The 23,844-nt window shown below is 48.7% G+C and overlaps 1 protein-coding gene across 1 annotated transcript in view; it reads left to right on the top strand.

Moving 5' to 3' along the window:
• LOC144158431 (neuroglian-like) overlaps positions 1–16,606 on the top strand; it is a 64,008-nt gene extending 47,402 nt beyond the window's left edge. Inside the window, exons 4-8 of the mRNA XM_077689314.1 lie at positions 743–986; positions 6,632–7,920; positions 9,708–9,933; positions 12,250–12,365; positions 16,387–16,606. Coding sequence (XP_077545440.1) covers positions 743–986; positions 6,632–7,920; positions 9,708–9,933; positions 12,250–12,365; positions 16,387–16,518 — 2,007 coding nt within the window. The 3' untranslated portion in view covers positions 16,519–16,606. The remainder of the gene's footprint in view (positions 1–742; positions 987–6,631; positions 7,921–9,707; positions 9,934–12,249; positions 12,366–16,386) is intronic.
• The last annotated feature ends 7,238 nt before the right edge of the window (positions 16,607–23,844 follow it).

The raw sequence follows: 23,844 nt of genomic DNA, 5'->3' as shown, positions 1-23,844 counted from the left end.
TGATAACAGAAAGGGTGGGTGTTAAACGAGGAAGACAAAATAAGTAGTTCGCTGTTTGTTTTTGTAGCAGTAAGCCCTGGTCGAAATGCAGTTGTTTGCTTAACCCCGTACAGAACGTTTTGCGGCGTTGGTGTGGTTTTCCTTCAGTATATGGCGTTCTGCCAAATGCCATTCTTTATGACAGCGCGAGCCTCATGCGCCTAGGCAGCATAACAGATTAGGGCCGCATCGTTGGTCTTATGTTTGTATTTCTAGAAATCAGCATGGGTTGGCAGTTTGTTTAGTTCGAGCCTTTTGGTAGGAAAAAGATATGCTGCAGAGGCAGAGTTGTTTTCATCAACTGAAATGGCCTTGGCCCCTTCCCTTTTTTACTCACCCACCTCCATCCTTCCCTCTCCCTCCCAAACCTTCATTCTCTTCACTTGCTCCCACAGCAGCCATATCCTTATTTTGAAGGCCAAATTTCCGGAACCTGTTCAACCCCGTTTTCCCGCCCTTCTAGTTCGTGCCGGCACCACTTCCCTTTATCCACATTCTTCGTTTCGAAGGTCAGACTTCGAGCCTCGGGGGTCCTCTGACTGCTTTACGAAGCTCTTATCAGTTCTTAAATTGTGCATAAGTCGCCAAGAATACGTGCCGTTAAAACAATCTTGACGGAAAACATGTTTGGCACATGTGGCTTGTTGTGATATGTCGGGAACTGTTTCTATCTCCCACTTGCACCATCATATTTCTCTGACAGGCCGAAGTTGGCAAGAGAGTGACGTTCAGGTGCGGTGCCGAGACGGACCCTCGCCGGGATCTTACTATTCAGTGGCTATTCAATGGAAAGCCTCTTGACCTCGCCGGCGATCCGCGCCTCATGGTGCTGACGGATAACTCCCTTGCCATCACACGGACTGTCCCGTTGGACGCCGGCAAGTACACGTGTCTAGCGCACACCCGGCTTGACAACGACTTCGCCGACACCACTCTCATCGTGCAAGGTTCGTTATGCGTGCTGCTTCGTCCTTGAACTAGGGATACTTACTAAAGTGGCGTATCGTGATAGTGCAGGGCTGCTAAAAAGCGCTGTCTAGCTCTGACAATTATGCAATCGAGTGTTGTAGAGATGTTCCTGACGGGTGCGCGTGCCACAGGCAGGGTGCCGAACCACTATTTTTTCGGGTTCGGGTTCAAGCTTTTCGGGTTCGGTTCCAGAGCACAACTCCGTTCCGGTTCGAACTGGTTCGATGCGGTTCAGACGGGTTCGAATGGGTTTGAAGAAAAAGGCATGAATGTATTCCCTGATAATTTTTTTGCACACTTTTCGCTTTTCTGTAACGTCGGTATAAAAACAAAGTTATAATGTACGTCTTTTTATGGACATAGCTTGTCCTGGCCAACTTAAAGAAACCTTGCAGCACTTTGTAAACTTTTTTTTCTGAATGTTGAATGCTTGCAGAACGTAGTCAACCAACAGATCCAGAACTTCTATTAGGGGGTCGCGAAGTACCCAACCCAAAAATTTCTGTTTTCTGCCCAGAAGATAACTTAAAAACTTGCTCAAAATATTTTCCTTCCTTCCCGGTCGTCCCGTCCTTCGACCGCTCGAAATACGTCATTACAGAGGTGTATCGGATATTAGCCGGGTTTCTCTAAGTTGCAGCAAAGAACTCATTTGATAGCCACTTTGAAGAGAAAGTCACAAAATTAAAGCAGAAAAGAAGGTGTATTCGCTGCGACGAGGAAATCACGCAGTGTCGCTCCGTGAGCTTTCGCAGCGCTTCCAGAAGCGACGCAAAAAGTCAAAGTGTTTGTAAAAAGTGTTGAAGAGCTCGTTTAAACGTACAATCTACTGCAAAATGTTTTCTATGGTAGCTCATTGATTACAACACTAACTGAAACGAAATGACAGGTTCGCTGGGACACGTAAGGCTGCGTTGTGTGTGAATGTGAAAGCATTACTCTTTATGTCAGAAGTTTACTTTTATTAATTTAGTTTCCTTCATTTTTAAAATTTAGGTTAATTTTACTCTTGGCTCATAAGCCCGCAGTTTCATACCCTGTGGTTATTTTCTTGAGGAAACCAAAAAAAATCGCGCCATATCCACGGAATGAATGATGATAAGTGGGGCGAAGCTCGAGAGGGGGAGATCATCGGTAACCGTAACTCTCCCGTGAATGTTCGCCCATTACATCATTAAGAAAGACGTAAGACTGTGTGCGTACATTGTACAAATCAACTTTTATTTTCGGAGTCAATGCTCCCAGGCCCAGACCTGGTGAAAGACCCCGCGCCATCGAGGACTACCCCGCACCTCCACCACAATTTGTCACGTAGGATAGGACACAACGGTAAAGAAAGAACTTTTATTTAGGGCGAACTTGTGCCCGAACAAGACGAGAGGAAACGAGCAAAGGTCCTTGCGTCTCGTTCGATCTCCGAGAACGACTGCCTGCGTTCGTGGCGTGATCTCTTGCGTGATCTCCCCCTCGCAGTGCACGTGCGCTCGCGCCTCCGTTGGCGAACACAGACAAGCTCGCGCTCCCGGTGCCGAGTTTGCGCTGCCGGTTGCAGCCGGTTCTTGCGCGTGCAACGCGGCCCACTTTGCGACATCTCCGAAAGCATGCGGCGGTCATGTACCACGAGACACAAGGGATAGACAGACCCATGGCTTTAGGAGCTTCGCCCCTAAAAATTGGCTGAGGAATACTATACCCGGCAATTCGAAATTTGAGTGCAGCGCATGCAGTCTCCTCGGCGACGGCGCATGGCTGCCGTGTCTCATGAAGTGATCGCATCATCGGCGAACGCATGACTGCGCGCGCTCTACAGCACGTGGCCGCCAGGGAGCATGTCTGGCGCTTTCTAGACATTCCGCCCTCCCCCTCACACTTTCGCCATACTTTCATCCTCCGCTTTCCTGCTCACTCTATCTCCGGTGGCCTCTTCGTTCTCTCGGTTACAGGGAGGCCGACACTGAGGGAGTAGGCGAAACCACACGAGGGCGCGTAAGGGTTGCGCTCTAAATCATGACTCTACGTAGCAGCCGCTGTACCGCCTTCTCGTCCATGCCCCTCGGAGACCAGTGACGGGCCGCACCTCGTCTTCAAATAGTGCATCTTTGCCTCAGTCTTCTAGAAGGCAACCATGCAGCCTCCTGGCAGAGGCCCGGTGCCTCCGACGCCCCATCTCCCCCCTTGTTGCGCCATGGGCAGCCTCTTTTGAGGATGTCCATTGCCCCATCTGTCAACTAACCAGACGACCCGTCCGTCCACCGTCGTTTTTTGGTAGCCTAGAGTGTCGCCGTGGAGCGGCTTTGCAACCACCCCGCCTGCCTCCCACCACTGGCCGGCTCGCGACGGGCCACCCCTCATCTCAAAATCTCACAGCATCGCCGGAATTTTCTAGCTGGCCGGCATTCCGGCAGGCAGGTAGTTTACTTGCAAGCGGGCAGCCTCTTTTTGGGGCAGGGAAGGTCTCTTTGTAGCACAGAGCCTGCGCGCCCGCCATCTGTTCTGGTACCATGAAATATCTACGCCCGCAAGCGCGCACGCACACGTATTTTCACACAATGAGGAAAAAAATTCGCACTGCAAATAACTTGGTGGCTTTGCTACGCTCTTCGGGTGCCCATAGTTTCAACGGCGTTTTAGCTTTAACACGAGATCGTTAGCAGTGATAGAAATCGAAAACTGTCCCGCCTCGGCGTAAGCCACAACTGTCACGTGTGGCACGTGGCGTTTAGAGGGATGTCTTTCTCCCAACATTTCATCCCCTACCACACCAGCTAGAAGGAAAATAGGGCTCACTGACTGAATATAGGGAAGCATGTGCGATAACTACTAGCTAATCGCGCTTCAGTGACAGGTGCTAGCGATTAGGTTTTAGGAAAGATAAATCTTGGTGAAGTCGCAAGCAGAGGTGGTCGTCGCTCGTAGAGAGAGAGAGAGAGAGAGAGAGAGAGAATGAATTACTGTATTTAAATCGAGCAAAATTATCACAGCGGCGTCCTTATTTAAGGATGCCTTGAGCTTGCGCCGTGTCTACAGCCCTTTCGATCAGGCGCAGCTGATCTTTGAGGCCCGAACTGGCCAAGGCTCTCCCAAGGCTCCGTGGCAGGATGGATTTTGGGGGGTGTAGGGTAGATTTGTCGTAGCCGCCTGATAGGTATCTCAGCATCCCAGGCTCTCGACAGAAGCGGCGAAGTGGAGAGAATTGTGCCCGGTCAAAGAGTGGAAGTCTCGAGGGTTGCGGGGAGGTGTTAGCCTGCAAGGCACGGAATAATCTGCCTGGGTAATCGGTTGCTATTTGTTCGGGGAGGAATACGTTCTACGGCAGAACCTGCAGTGCTGCATAATTTTCTGGTATGTGACTCGAGGATGCATACGCTCGAGCTCTGCTGCATCAGAGCTGTCTCGGCGGGTCAAATCTCGAGCCACGAGGTGGGCGATCTCGTTGTCGAAGGTGTCGCTACGAGCTGGTGCCCATATAATCCTGACTGGTCTCATTGGTGGTTTCTGATTAATTATTAGAATTGAAACATCCAGTCGGCCGTTGGGCGATTGGATGTTATGATAACTTTGGCACCGCTATCGCACGCTTCCTAGGGTTGGAGGGGGCTGTGTCCGGAGATAGACATGCTGCACCTGTCGAAGGCTGCAGAACTGTAGCAAAAAAGGAGAGAAGGTATTGAAGAATGCTAATAACGGGAGAGTTTGAGCGAATTGGTACTCCATTGAAATAATGCTTACAGTGCGAACAATTAGACAAAGGACGAAAGAGAGCGGCTACACGGACAAGCGCTGCCGGTTTCAGCGCTTGTGCGTGTAGCCACTTTCTTTCGCCCTTCGCCTAATTGTTCGCGCTGTAAGCATTAATACAATGAAGAATGCTATTTGATGTCCTTCATATAAATCCAATTGATCGCTCCTCACTTTTTCTTTCAGTTTAGTTGCTTCCTACAGTCTTACCTCACAAATATACTTGTTTTGAAGACCCGTGGATGAACATAAAATAAGCATTAGGCAATTATTTATTAACTTCAGTTCGAGATGCAAATCTTACACTACAAACAACATAACAGCGTAAAACGTGCATAAAGAAAGAAGTTTTATAGCATTCAGGTGGCCATCACATAACTGTGCTGCTATTTGCCGCGGAAATAGATTTTCTGATTGGTTGACAAGGAGAGCGCCGCAACATTTACAAATACCACAGACCCCAAAGATATTGTGGTTGGTAGGACCCTATAAGTCACCTTAACCGACCCGCTAATTCTTCTAATCCTAATTAATCAACACACATATTCCAATAATTCCCATTAGCTCTTCCACTCATCTCGGTAATCCACGCAGCCTACCCGCTAATCCACGTTAATCGACTTTTTTTCATGCTCCCTTAATTTGAACTTTCAGAAGATTGAAGATGATGTGGAAATTCTGTCGCATCTACTGTAACAGCGGAAATGAGAAGGCCCCAAAATGGCTTTCAATTCTTATGTCCTCTTAGAACAGAAGAGACACAACCGCACTGTACAAAAAAAGTGCCGATGACGTAGAGATCTTGGAGTGTTTATGTCTCACTGCTGCTTGCATACAACTGACCATTCAAACGAAAATAACTGGAATATATAGATTTATCATTGATAGTGTCCCTGAAGGTCTTCACAAGGAGATAGGGATATATACAAATTAACCACACATTGAAAAGTTCACACAATATTACACCATGCCGATAGAAACCATGAAGAATAATCCATGATATGTTGCCTCGGAATATACGTTCTAACTTAACTTATTCTAAATGCCAACAAGAAATGGGGGAGATGCGGAATGTCTTACGCAAACTGATGGTATATAGGACAACTTTGCATTAATTTGACGGTAATAATAATAAGATAACCTGATTGGTTATGGTGGGATAACAGAATATGCAAAATATTATCTGGTGCTGTCGGGCGAGTGGCAAAAATATCCTCAGACGGAAAGTAGGGCAGCATAATTGAAAACTATAAATTATATTTTTGAAGCCCAGGAACCGGTTCAGAATGGTTCCTTCGATTCGTTCTGGTTCGGGTTCAGTTCCAAAATGGCTGAAAAAAACTCTTCTGGTTCAGTTCCGGCTCCGGTCGAAAATTCGGGTTCGGTTCCGGTTTTCTGTTCGGTCCCGGTTCCGGTTCTTCACCCTGTTCGCAGGTTGTCGCTGCCAATATTTTAGAAAGAGACCTTCGGATTGGTTTTGACTTTGTGCTGAAAATAAAACATCATTGCTATTCTATTTCTGGGAGTCCAAAGAATGACACCGTTTTTACAATATAAGAGTTGACTACGGAGGTGGGAAAGTATAATTAGTCCTTGAGAGCGTGTGAGCAGGTAAAACAAAGGCGGGTGCGACACCAGGAAGAATCACGCCTGTTTCTTCCTTCTCTCCTGGCTACATGACGCTACGTAGCCACGCTGTGGGGCTATACACGGCATTGTGAATAAAATCAATTTACGGGAAAGCTATAGCCAGACGCAGTCGCTCTCGGGCGCATGCGCACGCGCTCATTAGTGAAGCCAAAACGAAATCTCGCAGAAACACTGCATTGTGATGGAGAAATGGGATTGACTTTTGCCTTTCGTCGTCCACTTTTTTTCATTGCAGGCGTACCGAGTCCACCCGAGTTTTTGCGTGTGGACTGCAACAGTTTTGTCGCGGTCATAGAATGGAAGCCTACACTGGAATGGGGGACGCCTGTCCTCTCGTATTTCACCCAGTATAATACCGGCTTCGACGGAGAAAACTGGGAAGATGGGGCTGTGAACATCCCGGCAACCGAAACAAAGTCGTACGTGCCGATGAGTCCCGGGGCAAACTACACGTTCCGCGTGTTGGCGCGCAACAAGTACGGGTACTCACCTCCCTCAGAAGCATCTTCAAAGTGCAGCACACCTGAGGGCGTGCCGCACAAGAACCCCCACGGCGTCATGGGGCGCGGGGAACGCCCCGACAACCTGGTCATCAGTTGGACTCCCATGTCTCCTTTCGAACACAACGCGCCGGGCTTCTTTTACAAGGTGCTCTGGAAGCGCGATGACATCCCAGGTGTGATGTGGGACTCCCGGAACATCGAGGACTGGAGGCAAGACCACTACGTGGTGGACGACCAGCCAACGTTCAAACGCTACCGTATCAAGGTTGAAGCCCACAACCGTAGAGGCCAGGCGAACACGGCTGCGAGAGAAGTAGAAGGCTACTCGGGTGAAGATGTGCCGCTCACAGCCCCAGCTGACTTTAGATTGGTACGATTGCTGGACAGTCGCTCAGCCGAGTTCGCATGGAATCCTGTGGAGCCGGAGACAGTACGGGGCCACTTTCGTGGCTACAAGATCCAGACGTGCACTTGGGAAGAGTGCGGGAGGACAGAGAGGGAATCAGCTCTGACGGCCGACGCCACCACTGCGATAGTGTCAATCTTCCGACCTTATTCGCTAAATATTGTCCGCTTGCGAGTCTTCAACGATCAGCACGATGGCCCGGCCACAGAACTTGTCGAATTGACTACGCCGGAAGGTACCCCTGGTCCTGTTGCATCCCTTGAAGCAATCTCTTTGGGTTCAACCGCTTTCTATCTAGTGTGGAAGCCACCCTCGGAGGCCAATGGCGTGCTTACGGGCTACCGCATCTTCTACCAGGAGGTGCGTGGTACGGACTTGGGATTCAGAATGGAGAGGACGCCGCCCGTGAAGGACCCACTTGTCTTGCACGCCAAACTTGCTGGCCTGAAACCTCGCACCAGTTACCGTGTAATTATCCGTGCCACTACGGCGGAAGGCCCAGGCGACCCCTACTTCGTGGAGGCGAGGACCGGTGATCCATCGGATCGTTTGCCTGACGTACCAGATTTCACCTGGGTGCTCCTGCCGGGTGGCAAAGACAAGGAAGAAGTTCAGGTATGTGGCCGACGCAATGGCTGCTTTCCAAACGTCGCTTAAGGGCAAATTAGTAAGGAACCGAGAAGATAAATCGGTTTACCTTGTGGCTATTCACTACGCTTCTTTATTCGGACCACAGGCGTACAGAATAAGCCTCGTAGCATACTTATTACGTTTCGGGGATTGATTACAAGACACCAGTTATATTTCTATTTCTGTCTATTCCGTTTATATTTCCGTCTTGATCTATTTTTTGTTTGAGAATAAAAGTTTCATCTTTGGACAGGATACTTCTGCGCACGTAAACAACCTAGGTTCCCTTCATTACTTCCTAACCCTTTATAACGGGGTACTGGATAACTCACGTGTCTCTTATTTGCGCGGAACGGCGGTAATCACTGTTCGAGGGAGTAGAAACCGGCGATCACGAGTCTGCCTGCCACTTCGGGAATGAAGAGCCACGGTAATAAGGTTTACAGCTTTCCTTATATTTCAACATAAGGGACTTGCCTGGAGGATTTTTGATGCCTTTAACCATGTAACATGGTCGTAGTGAGACTTTGGATTTATATTACTGTATTTGCAAGCACAGTTGTTTGTATGGCGTAAGGCAAGGGGTAATGCATCCTGTGGACTGTGTCGGTACTTGGGGTTTTTAGTCAATGTTCGCGTTTATCATTTTATTCACTGCAACTGATTTTCGTGCTAATGCCTTTGTCTACGCTCCCCGACGATTGGTATCCCCCCACGCGTTAGTACTATAAGAAGGACCGCCTTTCCCTAACATAAAATGCTAACGTAAAACCTGCATAGAAAGACGCAGTCTGGAGTAGGGATTCTGCCATTAGCCGGTTTTAGTTCAGACATCTGGCGTTCAGAATGATTGTAACTTTATTGGCCTCACAATAAGTGCTCACGTGGTAACTATAGTCCCAACGTTTTCCTGTCTCATAATTGTGATGTCCCCCCGCAAAAACCGCATAGGTTGTTTAGTCCTTCACAAACTAGGCGGGAAGCGTGTTGCTTCTAGACATTCGCATGCTTGTCTAGAACAACGATTGCACAGGCCAGGTACGGTGAGTTGATATCGACCGTTTTAAGCATTGCTTTCGAGTGCAGTGCCTTCCTTAGTCTCAAAGAGAAGGCAACACTGGTCTCCAAAGTGCGAACGGTGCATAAGGCCACACATACGAAGATGTCCACAGGTAAAGGGAACATAGAAGTGCGCTGCCTGCGCTGTTGGGAACACCTTGAAAAAGTAAGTCGCTGGGGCCAAATATCTGTACAACTGCCTAGAGCATTTCTAGTGCGGGAGGACTGGGAGCGCTTCATGCCCTCCGAGAAATTACTTATTACGGCTCGTAGATGACATTTGTAGAGCTTCAACGACAGGTTTAAGCGTTCGCTTCACGAGCAGTCCTTAACGTGCAGAAAGCTGTTTTAAACTAACTTGTTGTATTGTTTGTTTATAACAACATGGCATTCGGGGAAGAGATGCGAGTTTCTTGCCTTAAACATGTGAATAGCTTTATTTATGGCGAGAGATTGGATTGAAATTGGAGGTTACGTTTTGCAATTGCTAAGGGAAAGTTTGTATTCGTTCCCCACCGTTTTTGACTGAGCTCCTAAGGCTTTAAGTCGTGACGCAGACAGCCTTAGAACTCTTTCCAATGCAAATTCAGCAACGGTCGCAGAGTTCTTCCCTTGTATTTTACGCTACCCAAGCATAGGTTTTATCCGCTTTAATCTTCCTGTGCAAATCGTCAAGCGCATTCTTCGGATTCTTCATGTGCGGTTTGCCGCAGGTGACGTGGCTGCCGGCAATTAAGGGGCACCCGGGCAGCCATTTCTACGTCCAGTACCACCGGAAGGGTGACGAGACTTGGGAGACCTCAATGGAGGAAGAATACGAAGACAACACCATAGTTCATGGCCTGGAGAAGGGCGCCCTGTACGAGATGCGGGTTGTTGCTGTTGACGGCAAGCATGAACGGCCCTCGGTTATTAAAGAGGTCGACACTGGAGTGACAGGTTAGCACTGACATCTTAACACATCACTGACCCTGACAGACAAGGTAATTTTGACAACGGAGCTGTTGCAGGTGAAACCATTTTTTGCAGGTGAAGCAGGTTCCCAGGTCCACCGATAGAAGGCGTAGTGGTCTCGCAGGGCGGGTTTCTCTCCTTCCCGTTAGGGGTGGGAGATGGGAGGGCGCCTCACGCCGCTGACGTTGGCCGGCGATTACTTCAGGCGAACACTACGATTTGCACGGCGTTAGCGCTGCCGTTCACCGACGAGTTGGAGTATACGTTCGAGCCGACACAACAGCTCTTTCAGCAGATGTCACATGAAGTACAAGTGGTTTTAATTCTTGGGTGCAGCCCTGCGGCAGCCGTTGGCTTCGCGGCGTAGGCGTCACCGTGATCGAATGACCGAACGCAGCAGCGGAGGCAGAAAGAAAACCGAGAGGAGCGTCTAGCGAAGGGTGAAAAAGAACGCGGCAACCGCGGCTATGGGGGCATCTCTCTCACTGCCTACCCCTCACTCTGGTTCCACGCGTCGCCGCATAAGGAGCGCCCTCCTCGACCTCCTCCTTCTCAAATGTTGTTTTGTTCGCCGCTAATCCAAACCACGTTACATATGCGCAGGAGCTTCAAACCCGATTTGCAACACAATGCTGTCTGCATCCCTTCCTGGCTAATCCGGAGCACGGGAAATTTGCGAGGGTTGTTCCAGCATGATTTGCAACAATAAGCGGGCCGGCTGGGGCCCGCGTATTGCGAGATAACACCAGCGTAGCATGCGTCCCTGTGCGTTCGCTGATCCCGCGATCCCTTCCTGAGGCTTAGCAGATATGCGCCGTGACCGAGAAGACGGCAGCCCTCGGCGCGCCCAAATTTCACATCAGGGGGTACAGTGATCTTCAGTGAATTTTTGGCTGGGAATGTTATTTTGTGTATCAAATGGCTCTAGTGGTGCCGTAAACTGGCTGGAAGCCTTCAGTAGTGGAATAACTGAAATCCACACCACTTACTCGACGGTCCACGTGATCACATTTGATGTAATTGAACGATTTCAATCGGATTCGACACAGACAGTAGTTAATGGGTGCAAAATAATTTAACGATCTCGAGATATTTAACAAACGCTGAAATATCGAAAACGGAGAAATGACGGTACCTCGCCCGCCTTTGGACAAGGAGGTGTTTAAAATAAATAAATAGAAAATAACCATTGTTATGCATAAAAGATTTGATTGATTGTTGGGCTTAACGCGCCGACGCAACGCAGGCGATGAGGCGCGCCGTAGTGGAGGGCTCCGGATTAATTTTGACCACCTGGGGATCTTTAACGTGCGCCGAAATCTCGTACACACGGGCGTTTTTGCTTTTCGCCTCCATCAGAAAAGTGGCCGCCGCGGCCGGGAATCGCACCCGCGACCTCGTGCTCAGCAGCGCAACGCCTTAGCCACTGGGCCACCGCGGCGGGTGTGCATAAACGAATAATGATAAACATAAACACATGAATTCCGTACAAACGTCCCACCAACCTGCATTTCTTGCGAGGTAACCGTTACATACGTTTGTTCTTTAATTGATTTTGAAGGCTGATGCACCGGTGTCATAATTGGCCTCGCTAAGCAGCAAGTGCTGGGGAGGACAGCTTTCGTTCCTTTGTTCCACATTACCGCCTTCCCTGGCGTACGGATACACTCGGAAGTGGAATGCCACCGTATGGAAGCTGACGATAGTAGTTCACCCAATAAGTTTATACCCTGCCATATACTGCACTAGCGGATTACGAGCTTACCCTAAGCATTTGCTGCTTAAGCGGGGATCTATCGCCCAATATTTCGTACTATTTACGCCAGCACCCACACCGTAGTGGTCAAGTACTGTAATGCTCCCAGTACGTGAATGAGTTTAAAAGCACAATGCAGGCAGCTTCAAGTACATGCGCCTTTATGTATTTTACACCGAGTGAAAAGTATCTACCAGAAGCAGAAGTAACCATCACTGAAGCTACGGCATGCTTCGTTGGATATTCAATTAGCCTGTTTGTCATTTATGACGCCACCATACGTTACCCTGTTCAGAAAAGTCAATGAAGCAGTCTTTTAAGTTGACGCTCGCTTGTAGATGTACGGATTATGCCGCTTGCTAAGGTGATTACACTTCTTTAAATAGACCGTTAGTGTATTTAACCTTGCGAGCAAATGCTTCACTTTAGTAAAAAAATTGGATATTTGGATCACAGGTGCGCGAAGACGTAGTTTATTGCATAGTTTTAATTAGACGCTAAAACTGTGACAATTGATTTCTTGCATGTAATCTTCCCATCTCAAGAAAAACACGCGGTTAGAACAGCGTCCAGCTTCTCCACGTTCAAGACAATCGAGAAGAAGGATCCGTTGGAGGTCGACGCCAGTGGGAATGGGCAAGGCATTGACCAAATCCAACTGGTAAGAAACTGCGAGTACTTGCACTTAACATTTGTGTTTGGCATTTCCCTACGGCTGTTAGCCCTCTTTCCATCGTCGTTTCTTTCTTTCGGTATAATGATATCCTTATTCTTCTTTCTGTACTTCTTTTTTTCTACACTTCGTTTTAAGGAGGAAGCTTTAAATATCCACTACCGATAAACTGATATCAGATATTGGCGTCACCAAAAGATTATACTAAAAATAGCCGACATGGCAACCTAAATGAAATTAAAAAAAGAAACCTTGGTTGTATTTGTTCCGAAACTGAGGTAATCGAAATTGCGAGGATAACACGCAATCTCTTCCCCGCTTCCGATATTTTTTGTCTTTTATTACATGAAGTTGATACATCTCCCCCCAGAGAACATATGCTCATAGCTACGGATTTAACGAAATTGGCCCCATTGGCGTACCGCAAACAGGGGATTAAAGTTGCACCGAAAGGCGTTCTTTAAATGAGGCGCTTATAATTACTTGAAGACCACCCCTACAGTGAGATTATGCGCCCAGGAAAACGCGGAATTAGGTGGTGATTGTTGATGTCGGTGGAGTGGCTAACAAAAATTGAATAATTAACTTTTCAGTGGCTGTACTAAGCAGGTATGTTTGCACTGAAAAGTTAAACGCAATTCGTTTTCTACGTAGTTTAATTTGGCAGAATTCTTCTAGCGCATCCGTACTACAAGGTATCAAACTGCGATGTTTAAATCTTGTCCCCATGATTACGCGTGCAAGACAGTAAAGACCGGCGCAAAGCGCTTCCTTTTTGTGATGTGCTTGCTATGTACGGTGTTTAGTTTAACAATGGGGTGGAGGCATAAACAAAAGTGATAACTGGCACCCTTTCGGTCTTGGCTACCGTTATCGCAATCTGCAGTAATCGACGCCGCTATCGAAACACAGACCAAAAGGGAGGATCTTTGCGCCGGTCGTCACTGTCTAGGATGCGTAATCATGCGAACGCCAATTAACCTTCGCAGTCCGATATCTCGGAGTTCGAATGCGCTAGAAGAATTCTGACAACTGAAACTGCGTAAAAACGTGATTGCGTCTAACTTTCAAATACAAACATGCCCGCTCACGGCAGCCACTGAAAACATAATTATTCAATTTCAGTTATATACCACCGACATGAATAATTACCACCTGATGATATGTTCCCCTGGGTGCATAACCTGACTATATAGGTAGTCGTCACGTAAATCTAATTGCCTAATTTTTAAAAGACCTTTCGACATATTTTGATCGCCCGGTATATATTAGCGCTATGTAGACAAAAAGTAACCCGTATATACAATAGAACTTATTTATACAATGTCATGTGCAGCTTTCCCGCTCATGGCAGTTCTTTCAACAATGATTACTCTGTAACTTTTTAGCGAAATGAAAAGTTCTTTTGCGCGGCTAATATTTGGGGCGAATACTTGCTTTGCGCACAGTTTTAAATCGCGCACGTTGCGCGACTAGGTTCCTAAGCCATGCAAACTATCGCATAGAAATGCATGGGGAGTAAGATTTGACAGCAAATTACACAAAAAATGTTCAGACTCCTGAAAAATTCTCTTAGTGTTTTCATTCTCACGTTGACTTCTGGCTTTATGCCAAATATCACTTTCCTAAAGTGGTTTTGCTAGGTTCCTGAGAGGTTGGAATTTTGAGCGAGAAAGCTGGGTATGCGGGAAATTATGTTAGATCTCTCTAGAGAAGTCGTATGACGCGAGGAGTCACTGCAACGTTTCCACCCTGTTTGCAGGCTAACGCACGACCCTGTTTGGCAGTCTGCGACCAGCACTACTATACAAACTTGCAATAGACAGCTTCGCAGGTATATTTGACCATATTTGCAATGCACCGCAGGCGAGCGTGGAGTGCTGCTGGCAACCACAGGACCTAGATATTGTGTTGTGGACTTCTATACAAAAACCTATGTAGCGAGGCATGTACTTACCGCAATGCGAATATTCCGGGCATGTTAATTCCACAAAAAAAACTGTTTTTCGCTAATAGCGTATGTGTAGGGCGATCAAGGGCAATTGATCATGCTTCTAACTATTTACTAGAGAGAAGAAGAAACCGACTTAAAATGGAAATGGTAAGGACGATGATATTAAGACAAGACAATACATTCATTGGTGCTCTTTCCACTGCCATTCCGGTCTCGGCCCCAAGTCATCATGGTATACAGTGAAAATACTTTCAAGGTGGCACTCCTTAAAATATGGAGTAATGTTTTCCTATTAAGCACAATAACAGGTTGGGTGTCTCTTTGCATTGGTTATTGCTGCTTTATTGCGTTTTCCGCCAAGTATCAAGGATCCTAGAAAAAAAGCTGCTAAAGTAGGTGGAGGTGCCCTCGGACACCGCTTACGTAATGGTGGTGGTTTGTCATACGATAATGCACTTAATTGGCATAAATACTGTAATCCCTCGTTTATTCGCAGTCGTAAAATCTGCTGAAAATTTCGACATAAACGGAGTTTAAAGTTAAGGTAATTTACTCTAAATTTGCGGCAAGGTAATTGTTATAAGAGCTAGTGCTGGAAACAAAAGCCCCACTGCACAGGGGAGCTTTTGTAATCAAGGCAAACTAATTCGCAGGAAAAACAATATTTTTCTCAATTATGGTGGAGAGAACGGCGTAATCCTCGCCGGTTTCGCGTTTGTATTTCGTCCCATATACGCGTCGTCGAGCTGGTCAATGCATCTCATAAATCTTACGTCATCGCCGCTACATTCCACCTCGTTGCGAAGCGGGCGCGGCATGTTTGTTGTTTCTGCCGTTGTAGGCACTTCGCGAGGCTCCTCGTCGCCCGCATGATCACGTCGGTCGCCAACAGCTATCGCTTTGATGTAGGCGTCAGACAGCATTCCGGTAACGGGACATCAGCCACGTGCAGCGCGTACTCCGCGAAAATTTGCTGTTCATTACCGAGTTCGGCTAATAAGCGTTGGTCATTAAGGGTGACAGAGTGGATGCCTAGATAATGCAAGCGTGGAAGGGGGCGGCAGAAGATTAGATAGGCAGATGAGATCAAGACGTTTTCGGGGATAAATTGGTCGCAGGTAGCGCCGAACGGGAATAATTGGAGATCTATGGGAGAGGCCTTTGCCCTGCAGTGGGCGTAGACGAGCTGATTATGATGATGACCGAGTTCGGCGCGTAGCGGGAGCTAAGCGCTCGAACGAAAACCTTATCAGCTGCCCCCAGCGGAATTTTTCTTCTGTCCTCCCTGCCAACATTTCGAAATATTTCTGGTTCACCAAAGAAACGTTGCGAGATGAACGTAGCTAAATAGAAGCACCAATGGGAGGTAAATGCACGGCGAGAAAAGTTTAAATGACCGATATTTCGAAATATTCGAGTTAGAATTAACGAGGCATTACTGTATTTGGTCTACCGATTATGATGATCATGATGCCAACGGCCACTACTTCGTGTCACATAAATGAAGCGATGCCATCTCATGGCCCCCAGCAGTGAGCCCCACTCGGCTGAGGTGTGCTGTGCGCGGTTCACCCCAGCATTCATTGCGGGCATTCGGGTTGCTTATGCGTGTGTCGGCGAAGAACATGGTGGCCCTCACAAAACAGGCACGTTCACTTGGCAGTCGGACAGTTGTTCCTTTGCAGTTGTTCCTTTGCATAGTGCTTATCTGTGATCATACATTTTTTTTCGTGATTGATACTTTCAACCTATAACGCTGTAGAAAACTTTCCAGATATAGTCATGAATAACAAAAATAAAACACGCACAAAGACACAACTTCTCGCTGAAGTAAGTCAATGTAATTATTGTTTGAATCGTCCATCCTCAAAAGCTTCAAACCCGGCTACTTTGAAAATGCAACGTATATTCCTGGAGAAGATTTAATTAACGCCAAAATAACTTCATAGTGTGTAACGGGTGCTGCAGCAATTCGCTACAAAACAGCGTCTCGCCGCAGGCAGACTGTTACAAATTATTTCGGGACTGTTGGTCTGATACCTTTGTTTTTTGCAGCATATTTCTAGTCTACTCTCTGCCCTTGACCGGCAAGCCAAAGCTTTGGAAGAGCTGAAGGCGGCTGTGCAGAGTGGGTTCGCCGAACTTCAGAGATCCCTGCGGCGCTCATGGAAGCCTCCAGCGGAATGAAGTGCAGGACCAGCGACTTTATGTAACGCGATTTATTGTGTGAAAGTTGTTTTGTTGGTGCATTGTGTCTCTAAACAGATGCATTAGAGGGGATTTGTGCGTCCGTTATTGTCTGAGCCTGCAAAATATTCTACCTTAGCGTTGATATTCAGTTGTGATCATTGCGGCAGAAGTACTTACCTTCAGAAATAGTTGCTGCCATGAGGCGGAGGTCCTGACGAGGCATACGTTCTGAGTTGCGCCATTTTAGGGTTAACGTACGTGGGATGTGAACAGAGAATTACTCAAGTTCCAAACACATTTTTCCCACTTCCGAGGTACTTGGCTTAGTAACTGATATGCCATCATTATAAACGAAAAAAAATGATTTGTAGAAAAACCCTGCTACACTATTCTTTTGATACTTCGCTTACGAGATTGATGCGATGATGATGTTACACACCGCGTGCAACGGCTGCAGCAATTAAGATTATATCGCTATAAAAAAATTTAGCAAAGCTTGCGCTCACGCGCAAGACGTGAATGACTAAGCTGTTGTAGGTGATCAATGCAGGATTTCTTTATACGTGAGCAGTGAAGGACACATTACTACGCAAATGGAAAAGTTTGAAATGCTTTTTTACATGCTCCGTCGTTGCTTTCACTGTGCTAGTAGTAGCCATCATGATATGCATCGATATTGCAGTGTTTCTTATGCGAAGCATTACATGTGCGGTAGTGATTAACGAGAGGGCAAGAGTTTTTTTTTTCGCTAAATCCACGGCGCAAGCCAGGTACTCGGTGGTTGCCGCGAGGCACGCGCTCACGAGCGCTCGCCTTTTTTTCGCTCCTCAGGTTTGTTGCCAGTTTTTTTTTGCTAAAGCCGCCACGCATGGCGAATGCTCTCGGATGACTGAGCGAGGCACGCGTTCACGAGCGCTTGGCATTTTCTTGGAAATTTTTCCTGCAACACCGAACTTACGGCTTGTAAACCAGCTGCGCTGGTAAGACATGTCAACATCTGAGGCAGAACATTGTGGGTTGCTTAGCTGAAGCCGACATGAAGATTCTTTTCGACTGGATACCTCTCCAGGGATCCTATATGGGAGCGTGCGCTTAGGCAGTGCGTACAATTGAGCTGTGCGGCATTCGGCCTAGTTTGCAGCATAAACAAGAATAACCCAAAAACTCAGCCCTGATTTCTGTTTCCTGGCCGCGCAACAAAGCTAGCACTTCTCGCGCCGGCGTGTCACACTTTTAATGGCTTTAATGTAGCAAACAGAGATGTTTGGTAGAAAAAAATAAAAAACTAAGTGTACCATTGCCCAAATTCACTTACGAAAAGCAACCTTTCTTTACGATTGGCCTCACACTAATGAAACAAAAACACCAAAGAAATTCGAGAAAAACGTAGAAAAGAAGACACCGTGTATCGCCGTGTATATGCACCAGAAGGCACAAGGACAAAGTACAGACAATAACTGTTAGAATAACATAAAGATGAATACTTGTGCAAGCAGCTCAAACAAAATTAGCACAACAATTTTATAAAATTGTGAAATCCACTAACTAATCAATTTTTGTCGATGTTACGACCACCTTCTGCGGTTATGGCGAAAAAATCGCAGAACAGAAATGTGGAAAAATTGTAAAAAAATGCTTATTTGTGTAGCCTATTCTATCGGTACAATAAATTAAAATTATAATTTATTTGTAATACAGTGTACGAAATATATATGTCCAAGAAAAATAAAAACAGCAGAAGGTCTGGATATTGTAAAGCGCGCCATCAAGACGTAAGATTGCCTACAAACAGGTATACACTACTAAAAATTTCTGTAAATTTCTTCTTAATCAACCGTCGCGCTCGCTCTGCACTGCTCACACTATACGTGAGACACGTGCATGAAGTCACAAAAGGATAAACATAACCGGGAAGGTTACTGCGCACACGGGGCTGAAACCGACGAATTACGTTTCTCGTAGTATGTAAAGCGTTCGCACAACTTATCCGCAAAATTGCGTCTCCCTAGAACGAGACCCTCATTACACTAGAAAAGAAACACATAAAAATCAGAGCCCTTCCAACCTGTGCACATGGAAGGCCATTGAAGGTGGCGCCGAGGTGTTATTTGGTAGTATGGGGCTTAGGTTTACTGGGGATTTGGCACATGGCGGTGACGTCACAGATTAAGCACCCACACCTATGGTGGGTAGACACAATGACGTTTTTTAAAGGGCAGCTACGCCAATAAAACCCATACCTTAGTGCGCCGCACAGATGGCCGCTGATGAGGACCGCGCGGCATTGCGCAATACACATGGAGGACACTGACCCTTCCCGTGAGAAGTATACGCGACTCGGAAAGGAGAGGACTGTAAAGGGGGCTGTAATTATACTATCTCCGTACATTGCCAGTATGCCGCACACCATGTGGGGAAGCTAGGGTACGAAGACCAATACTACACTGATTTTCTCAAATTCGGCCTCACCTTTAAACACAAATAATTGTTTGGAAAGGCATATTTACAGCGGCAGTATAAGCCGTCTCAAATGACAAAACAGAGGTCCGAGGTCTCTTCACTCTGCTAAGTAACTTGCATTCTTCGCTAGAACCTCGTATCCTCATCATATATTACATCTTCGCTGTAAAAATGGGCGCAAATTGCACTAGTGGTGCTACGCCGGAAAAATACCGGAATTGGGGGTTACCCTATCTTGTTCCGGTTTCTTGCTGCCGAGTGATGCCAAGTTTATCCGGATTTTACAAGGCCGTTTGGCGTCCCCCATCAGCGCCGACTGCCCAGAATCCGAGATGCTCGAGCATTTACTGTGCTCTTGCCGGCAACATGACACCGCGAGGGACGAACTCTGGACCGCACTACACGGACTCGGTGCACCAAGCCACAAGCTGGAAAACTTCCTGTTCCCCACGGGACCGGACGTCATCCGACGGGAGGTCTTCCAGAACCTCCCCAACGTTCTTGTCGTGACAGGACTAGTGCAGCGTTTGTAGCCGTCGAGCCTTGGACAAAACGAACGCGACATAGACTGTCCCGCACTCTGCTCCCTCTCTCCTGTTTCCTTTCGTAACATGGTAGTTTTTAATCTGTGTTTGACGTTGTTCAGTATAGATCGCGTAATCTTTAGGCTATTGGCTCAAATATTGACCTAGATGTTTGGCCGATATTGGCCCAGAAATTGGCACAGATTTTGCTACTTGAGTACCAGGCCTGCAAGCATACGCAGCTTACAGCTCCCGTGAAGCGACGTCAGCGAAGCGTCGCGCGTTCGCCTGCGTGCAGCTACTTTGACTTCACTGACTTTGCTCGGCCTAATAATCCAGCGACAAATTCTTCCTGGAACCAATCTTGTCGTGGCTTAGTTTTACTAAGCGAATAAATTGGGGCACCCCGCCGGTGGCGGCAGACTCTGTCGGAGGGTCGACTAGCCGCCGAGTAGGCGCCGTCAAGCCAAGCTTGTAAGAGCAACACTGGCGTTCTGAATTCCTCTCGTGCTCGAACCTACAGCCGAGGGTATGCTTCAAAACTATTTTCGTATGCAAAAGCACTAGGGTGCCCTCCACTCAGCTGAGTCGAGCAAACATATAGATTGGAGGAGAGACTAAGAAACGCCGTAAGCGCCACACGAAACGTCACAGGAAATCGGCAAGGAGGCTGCAGAGGGGAGGAGAGCACTTTCGAATCCAGCAGCTTCAGAGGCCTCAGGTCTGGGGTCCCTCAGGGGAGTATGCTCAGCCCAGTCTTTTTCACCCTCGTCCTAGCTCAACTGCTGGACTGCATCACGGCTGGGCTAGCGTTTCCAGTGGGGATGGCAGTCTATGCCGACGACATCGCCATCTTGGCATAAGGACCAACGAAGCTACTCTCCAAGGTGAAGACTTGCCTCGAGGGAGTGCTGCGGGCGATCGCCGCCTTCCTGACAAGCCGTGACTTGCAGCTGTCCGAGTCGAAAACGCCGGCCTTGGTCTTCTACCCAAGGGGCTACAGGGCACGTAAGGCGACACCGCCGCTCACCTTGAACGGCCAGTCCATTCCGTGGGGCACCAGGGCCAAGTATCTGGGGCTCCTGGTCAACTTTCCCGTTGTCCTGGCTACCTACGGTGAAGGCGCTCCAGCAACGCACAACGAGGGTCTTCCAGGGCGTCCGGAGGTTGCTGGCGCATGGCCAGGGCTGCACACACCCCGTGGCCCTGCGGGTGTTCCACGGTATGGCGTCATCCACTGTCCTCTATGCTCTTCCTTTGGTGCAACTCAAGCCGCGCCGGCGGGAGGAGCTGGAGGTGGATCAGCGCCGGGCTATCTGCCTTGGCCTGGGCCTTCTGAGCACATCTCCGGTGGCGGCGACGTACACAGAGGCAGGCTCCTGACCGATCCCGATGCGGGCCCTGCAGGTGGGGCTCCACCACATCCAGCGCCTGCAGGGCACATCGGACGGCGCGACACTCCTCCAGCGCTACAGCAGCCGGCCCAACTCTCGGATGGTCATGCTGCTCAGTACGTACGAGGGCCATATCATGTTGCCACAGCGGCCCCGCCTAGAGCCACCACCCCCAGGCACGGGGCAGGCTCTACGCATCGCCACCACATTGCCGGGGGTCCGTAGCAAAAGGTCCACTCCATCCCAGGCCATATACCAGGAGGTGGCCGCCCTGCTGCAGTACGACGCTGCCGGACTTCTGCAGGTGTACACGGATTGCTCCGTGCGACAATTGACGGGCAGAGCCGGAGCTGCCTGTACGGCCCTAGAACTTGGCACCAGCCAGGTGGGTAGCCTCCCATTCCCGGCCTCATCCACCTACGCAGAGCTGGATAGGCTCCACTTGGCCGCTGATCTTCTTCTAGGGCAGGGGACCTAAGTCCGGGAAGCCATCATCCTGACTGACTCCCGGTGTGCCCTCTCCGTCTGCGAGCTGCTGACCAGCCAGACAACTCCAGCGGCTACGTAGAGCGGTCGCTTACGGCGAAGCTTCATGCAGTGGAGGCCAAGGGGTGTCCACTGCGACTTCACTGGCTGCCATCGCACGTGGGCATCATAGGCAACGAGGTGAGACGCCCTGGCCAAGGGTGCTGCTCACCAGACAGGGGTTCCAACCTCTCTGGACTTGGTGCCATTCGACGCTGCAAGGACTATCCTGGCCCGGGTGGTGGAGGCCCTGCATCCAGATGCCCGAGTGGTCAGTGGTCGAACCCCACGGGTCCTGCCTGGACGCGTCAGCAGAGACGCCCGGTCGCTCCTGCTTCGCCTGCGGCTTAATTGCTGCAACGTGGGAGCCCGCCTGCACCACCAAGGCCGCCGGGCATCCCCCACCTGCGCTTATTGCCCGGAGCCCGAGACGCTCGAGGACTTACTGTGCTCGTGCCACGAGCATGACACCACGAGGGAGGAACTTCTGGCCGCCCTCCAGCGAGTCGGTGCACCAAGCCACAAGCTGGAAGACTTGCTTTTCCCAACGCGTCCGGGCACCTTCCAACGGGATGTCTTCCAGCACCTCCTCAACTTCCTCGTTGTTACAGGACTTGTGCATCGTTTGTAGCCGTCGAGCCTTGGACGAGACGAACGCCGCATAGACTATACCCCACTCACCTCTTTCTTCCCTCTATTTCTGTCTTCCTATCCTTTGAACCCCCTTTCCCTTCCCTGGACTGGGTATTATGAAGGTGAACTCCCCGTTGAGTTCAACAATATCCCCAATTTTTGTTCTTCCCTGCCTTCTTAATAAATCACTACCACCACCACTTTCGAATTTGTTTTTATACTGAATAAAGACGTGTAAACTCAGCAAGAGTGGAAACATCGCGTAGAGACTCCAAACTAGAACATGTTTACATATTGCAGTCTGGACACACAATGTTTACAATTGAACTCACTGTTCCTATAAGGTGATGGGGCTGGAGCCAAACGAACCAAACTAGTGACCATGTCGCGTTAAGCGACGGAGATAAGGGAGCCACAGAGCCAGTCGCCCATTTCCTGGGGCTGAACACGAGCCACTACCACGAGCGTGAGGAACGAGCTATGCCCTTGCCCCCGTGCCCGTGCAAGCCGGCTCTTAATTACCGTCAACACAGGAAGCGCAATGCAGACTCGTCGTAAATTCTGCTATTACACCGTGGCATCAGCAAGCAGCAGCACAAGGAAAAGAGACAGATTTTAGCCATACGAAAGCGTAAAAGCAAAAGCTAATCACATAGAGGAGCGTCGCACGCTACAATGAACGAAGCCATTGGAGCACTCGGGACGCAAGAAAGCGTCTCACGCGTTTGTTTGAAAATTGTGCTTTTCCGTTCAGAACCCTTAAGCAGAACTTCGGTGTCTTTCCTTTCTATTTTACCGGCTATTTCGGGAGAACACCCTTCGTTGGCCAAATAGGCCAAATGAAATGTTAAAGCGAAGCTTCCGTGGTCTGACTGACGGTGGTGTTGTAACTAAAACGGACTGCAGAATATCCCAATTTTCACAATACGAGGATCACATGAGGAGGCTGAAACAAAAAAATTGGGCCCATCTCCCCGCGAGGGGGACTCGCGTAAATGCGTCGCATAGGGGGTGGGTGTATTGCGTTAACGTTTAGTGTTTGGGGAGTTGGTGGTAGTGAATGCGTTGTATCAGCAGCTTCTTGACGTAGTTTCAATGAGTCAAGGATATAAGGCGCGTTCGTAGCCTCCCATTCGGTGTCGGCTTTGTGGCTTAGTGGGTAGAGCACCAAGTACATTGCTTTCCGCCCGCAGGGTCGAGGGATCGAAACTAGGCGCCGGATAGTATTTTTTTTTATATAGTGTAGGGGGAGGGGTGCGGACTACGACTACGGACGTCAACGCGGGTGACATCGTCAGTTACTGAAATGCTCTGCATTTAAAAAAAATGGTGCACCATGCACCAGTGGTGCAAGGCTGCAGAAACAGCAGAGCTGGGGGTTGACCTAGCTTCTCCACAGACTGGCAGCGGATCTCAGGAGAGAAGCAGCAGGCAGACCCCAGAAGAGCCAGGGCTTTTTGTATGGCACTGCAAAACAAAGACAAATAAAGTATGTACAGCGTTTTATTCAGTCGCAATCGTCGACATCCTTTTCGTCGTCAGCTTCCGACGGCACAGCCGCGTCGGGGAAATCCTCCTGTAGCGTGTCCTCGCCGTAATAGACCTCCACTGCCTCCTCAGCTGTTCCGGTGGCCGTCTCCCCGTGTGGACTGTAAAGGGATGGTTTGACAGATTTGTAGTCTTCGTAACGGCGGACCCGTGGCGCGCCGTTCGCTACAAGATGGCGGCGAAGACGAAGGCTGGAGGTCCTCATGCGGTGTAAGCCCACGCGCAAGCGTGGGACCCCA

The sequence above is a fragment of the Haemaphysalis longicornis genome, unplaced genomic scaffold (genome assembly GCF_048455015.1).
Source record: "Haemaphysalis longicornis isolate Haplotype H1 unplaced genomic scaffold, Haemaphysalis longicornis Haplotype H1 scaffold_10, whole genome shotgun sequence".
In the NCBI taxonomy this organism is placed as follows: Eukaryota; Metazoa; Arthropoda; class Arachnida; order Ixodida; family Ixodidae; genus Haemaphysalis; species Haemaphysalis longicornis.
Note: the sequence above shows the minus strand (reverse complement) of the source record. Positions and strands in the feature narration are given on the sequence as shown.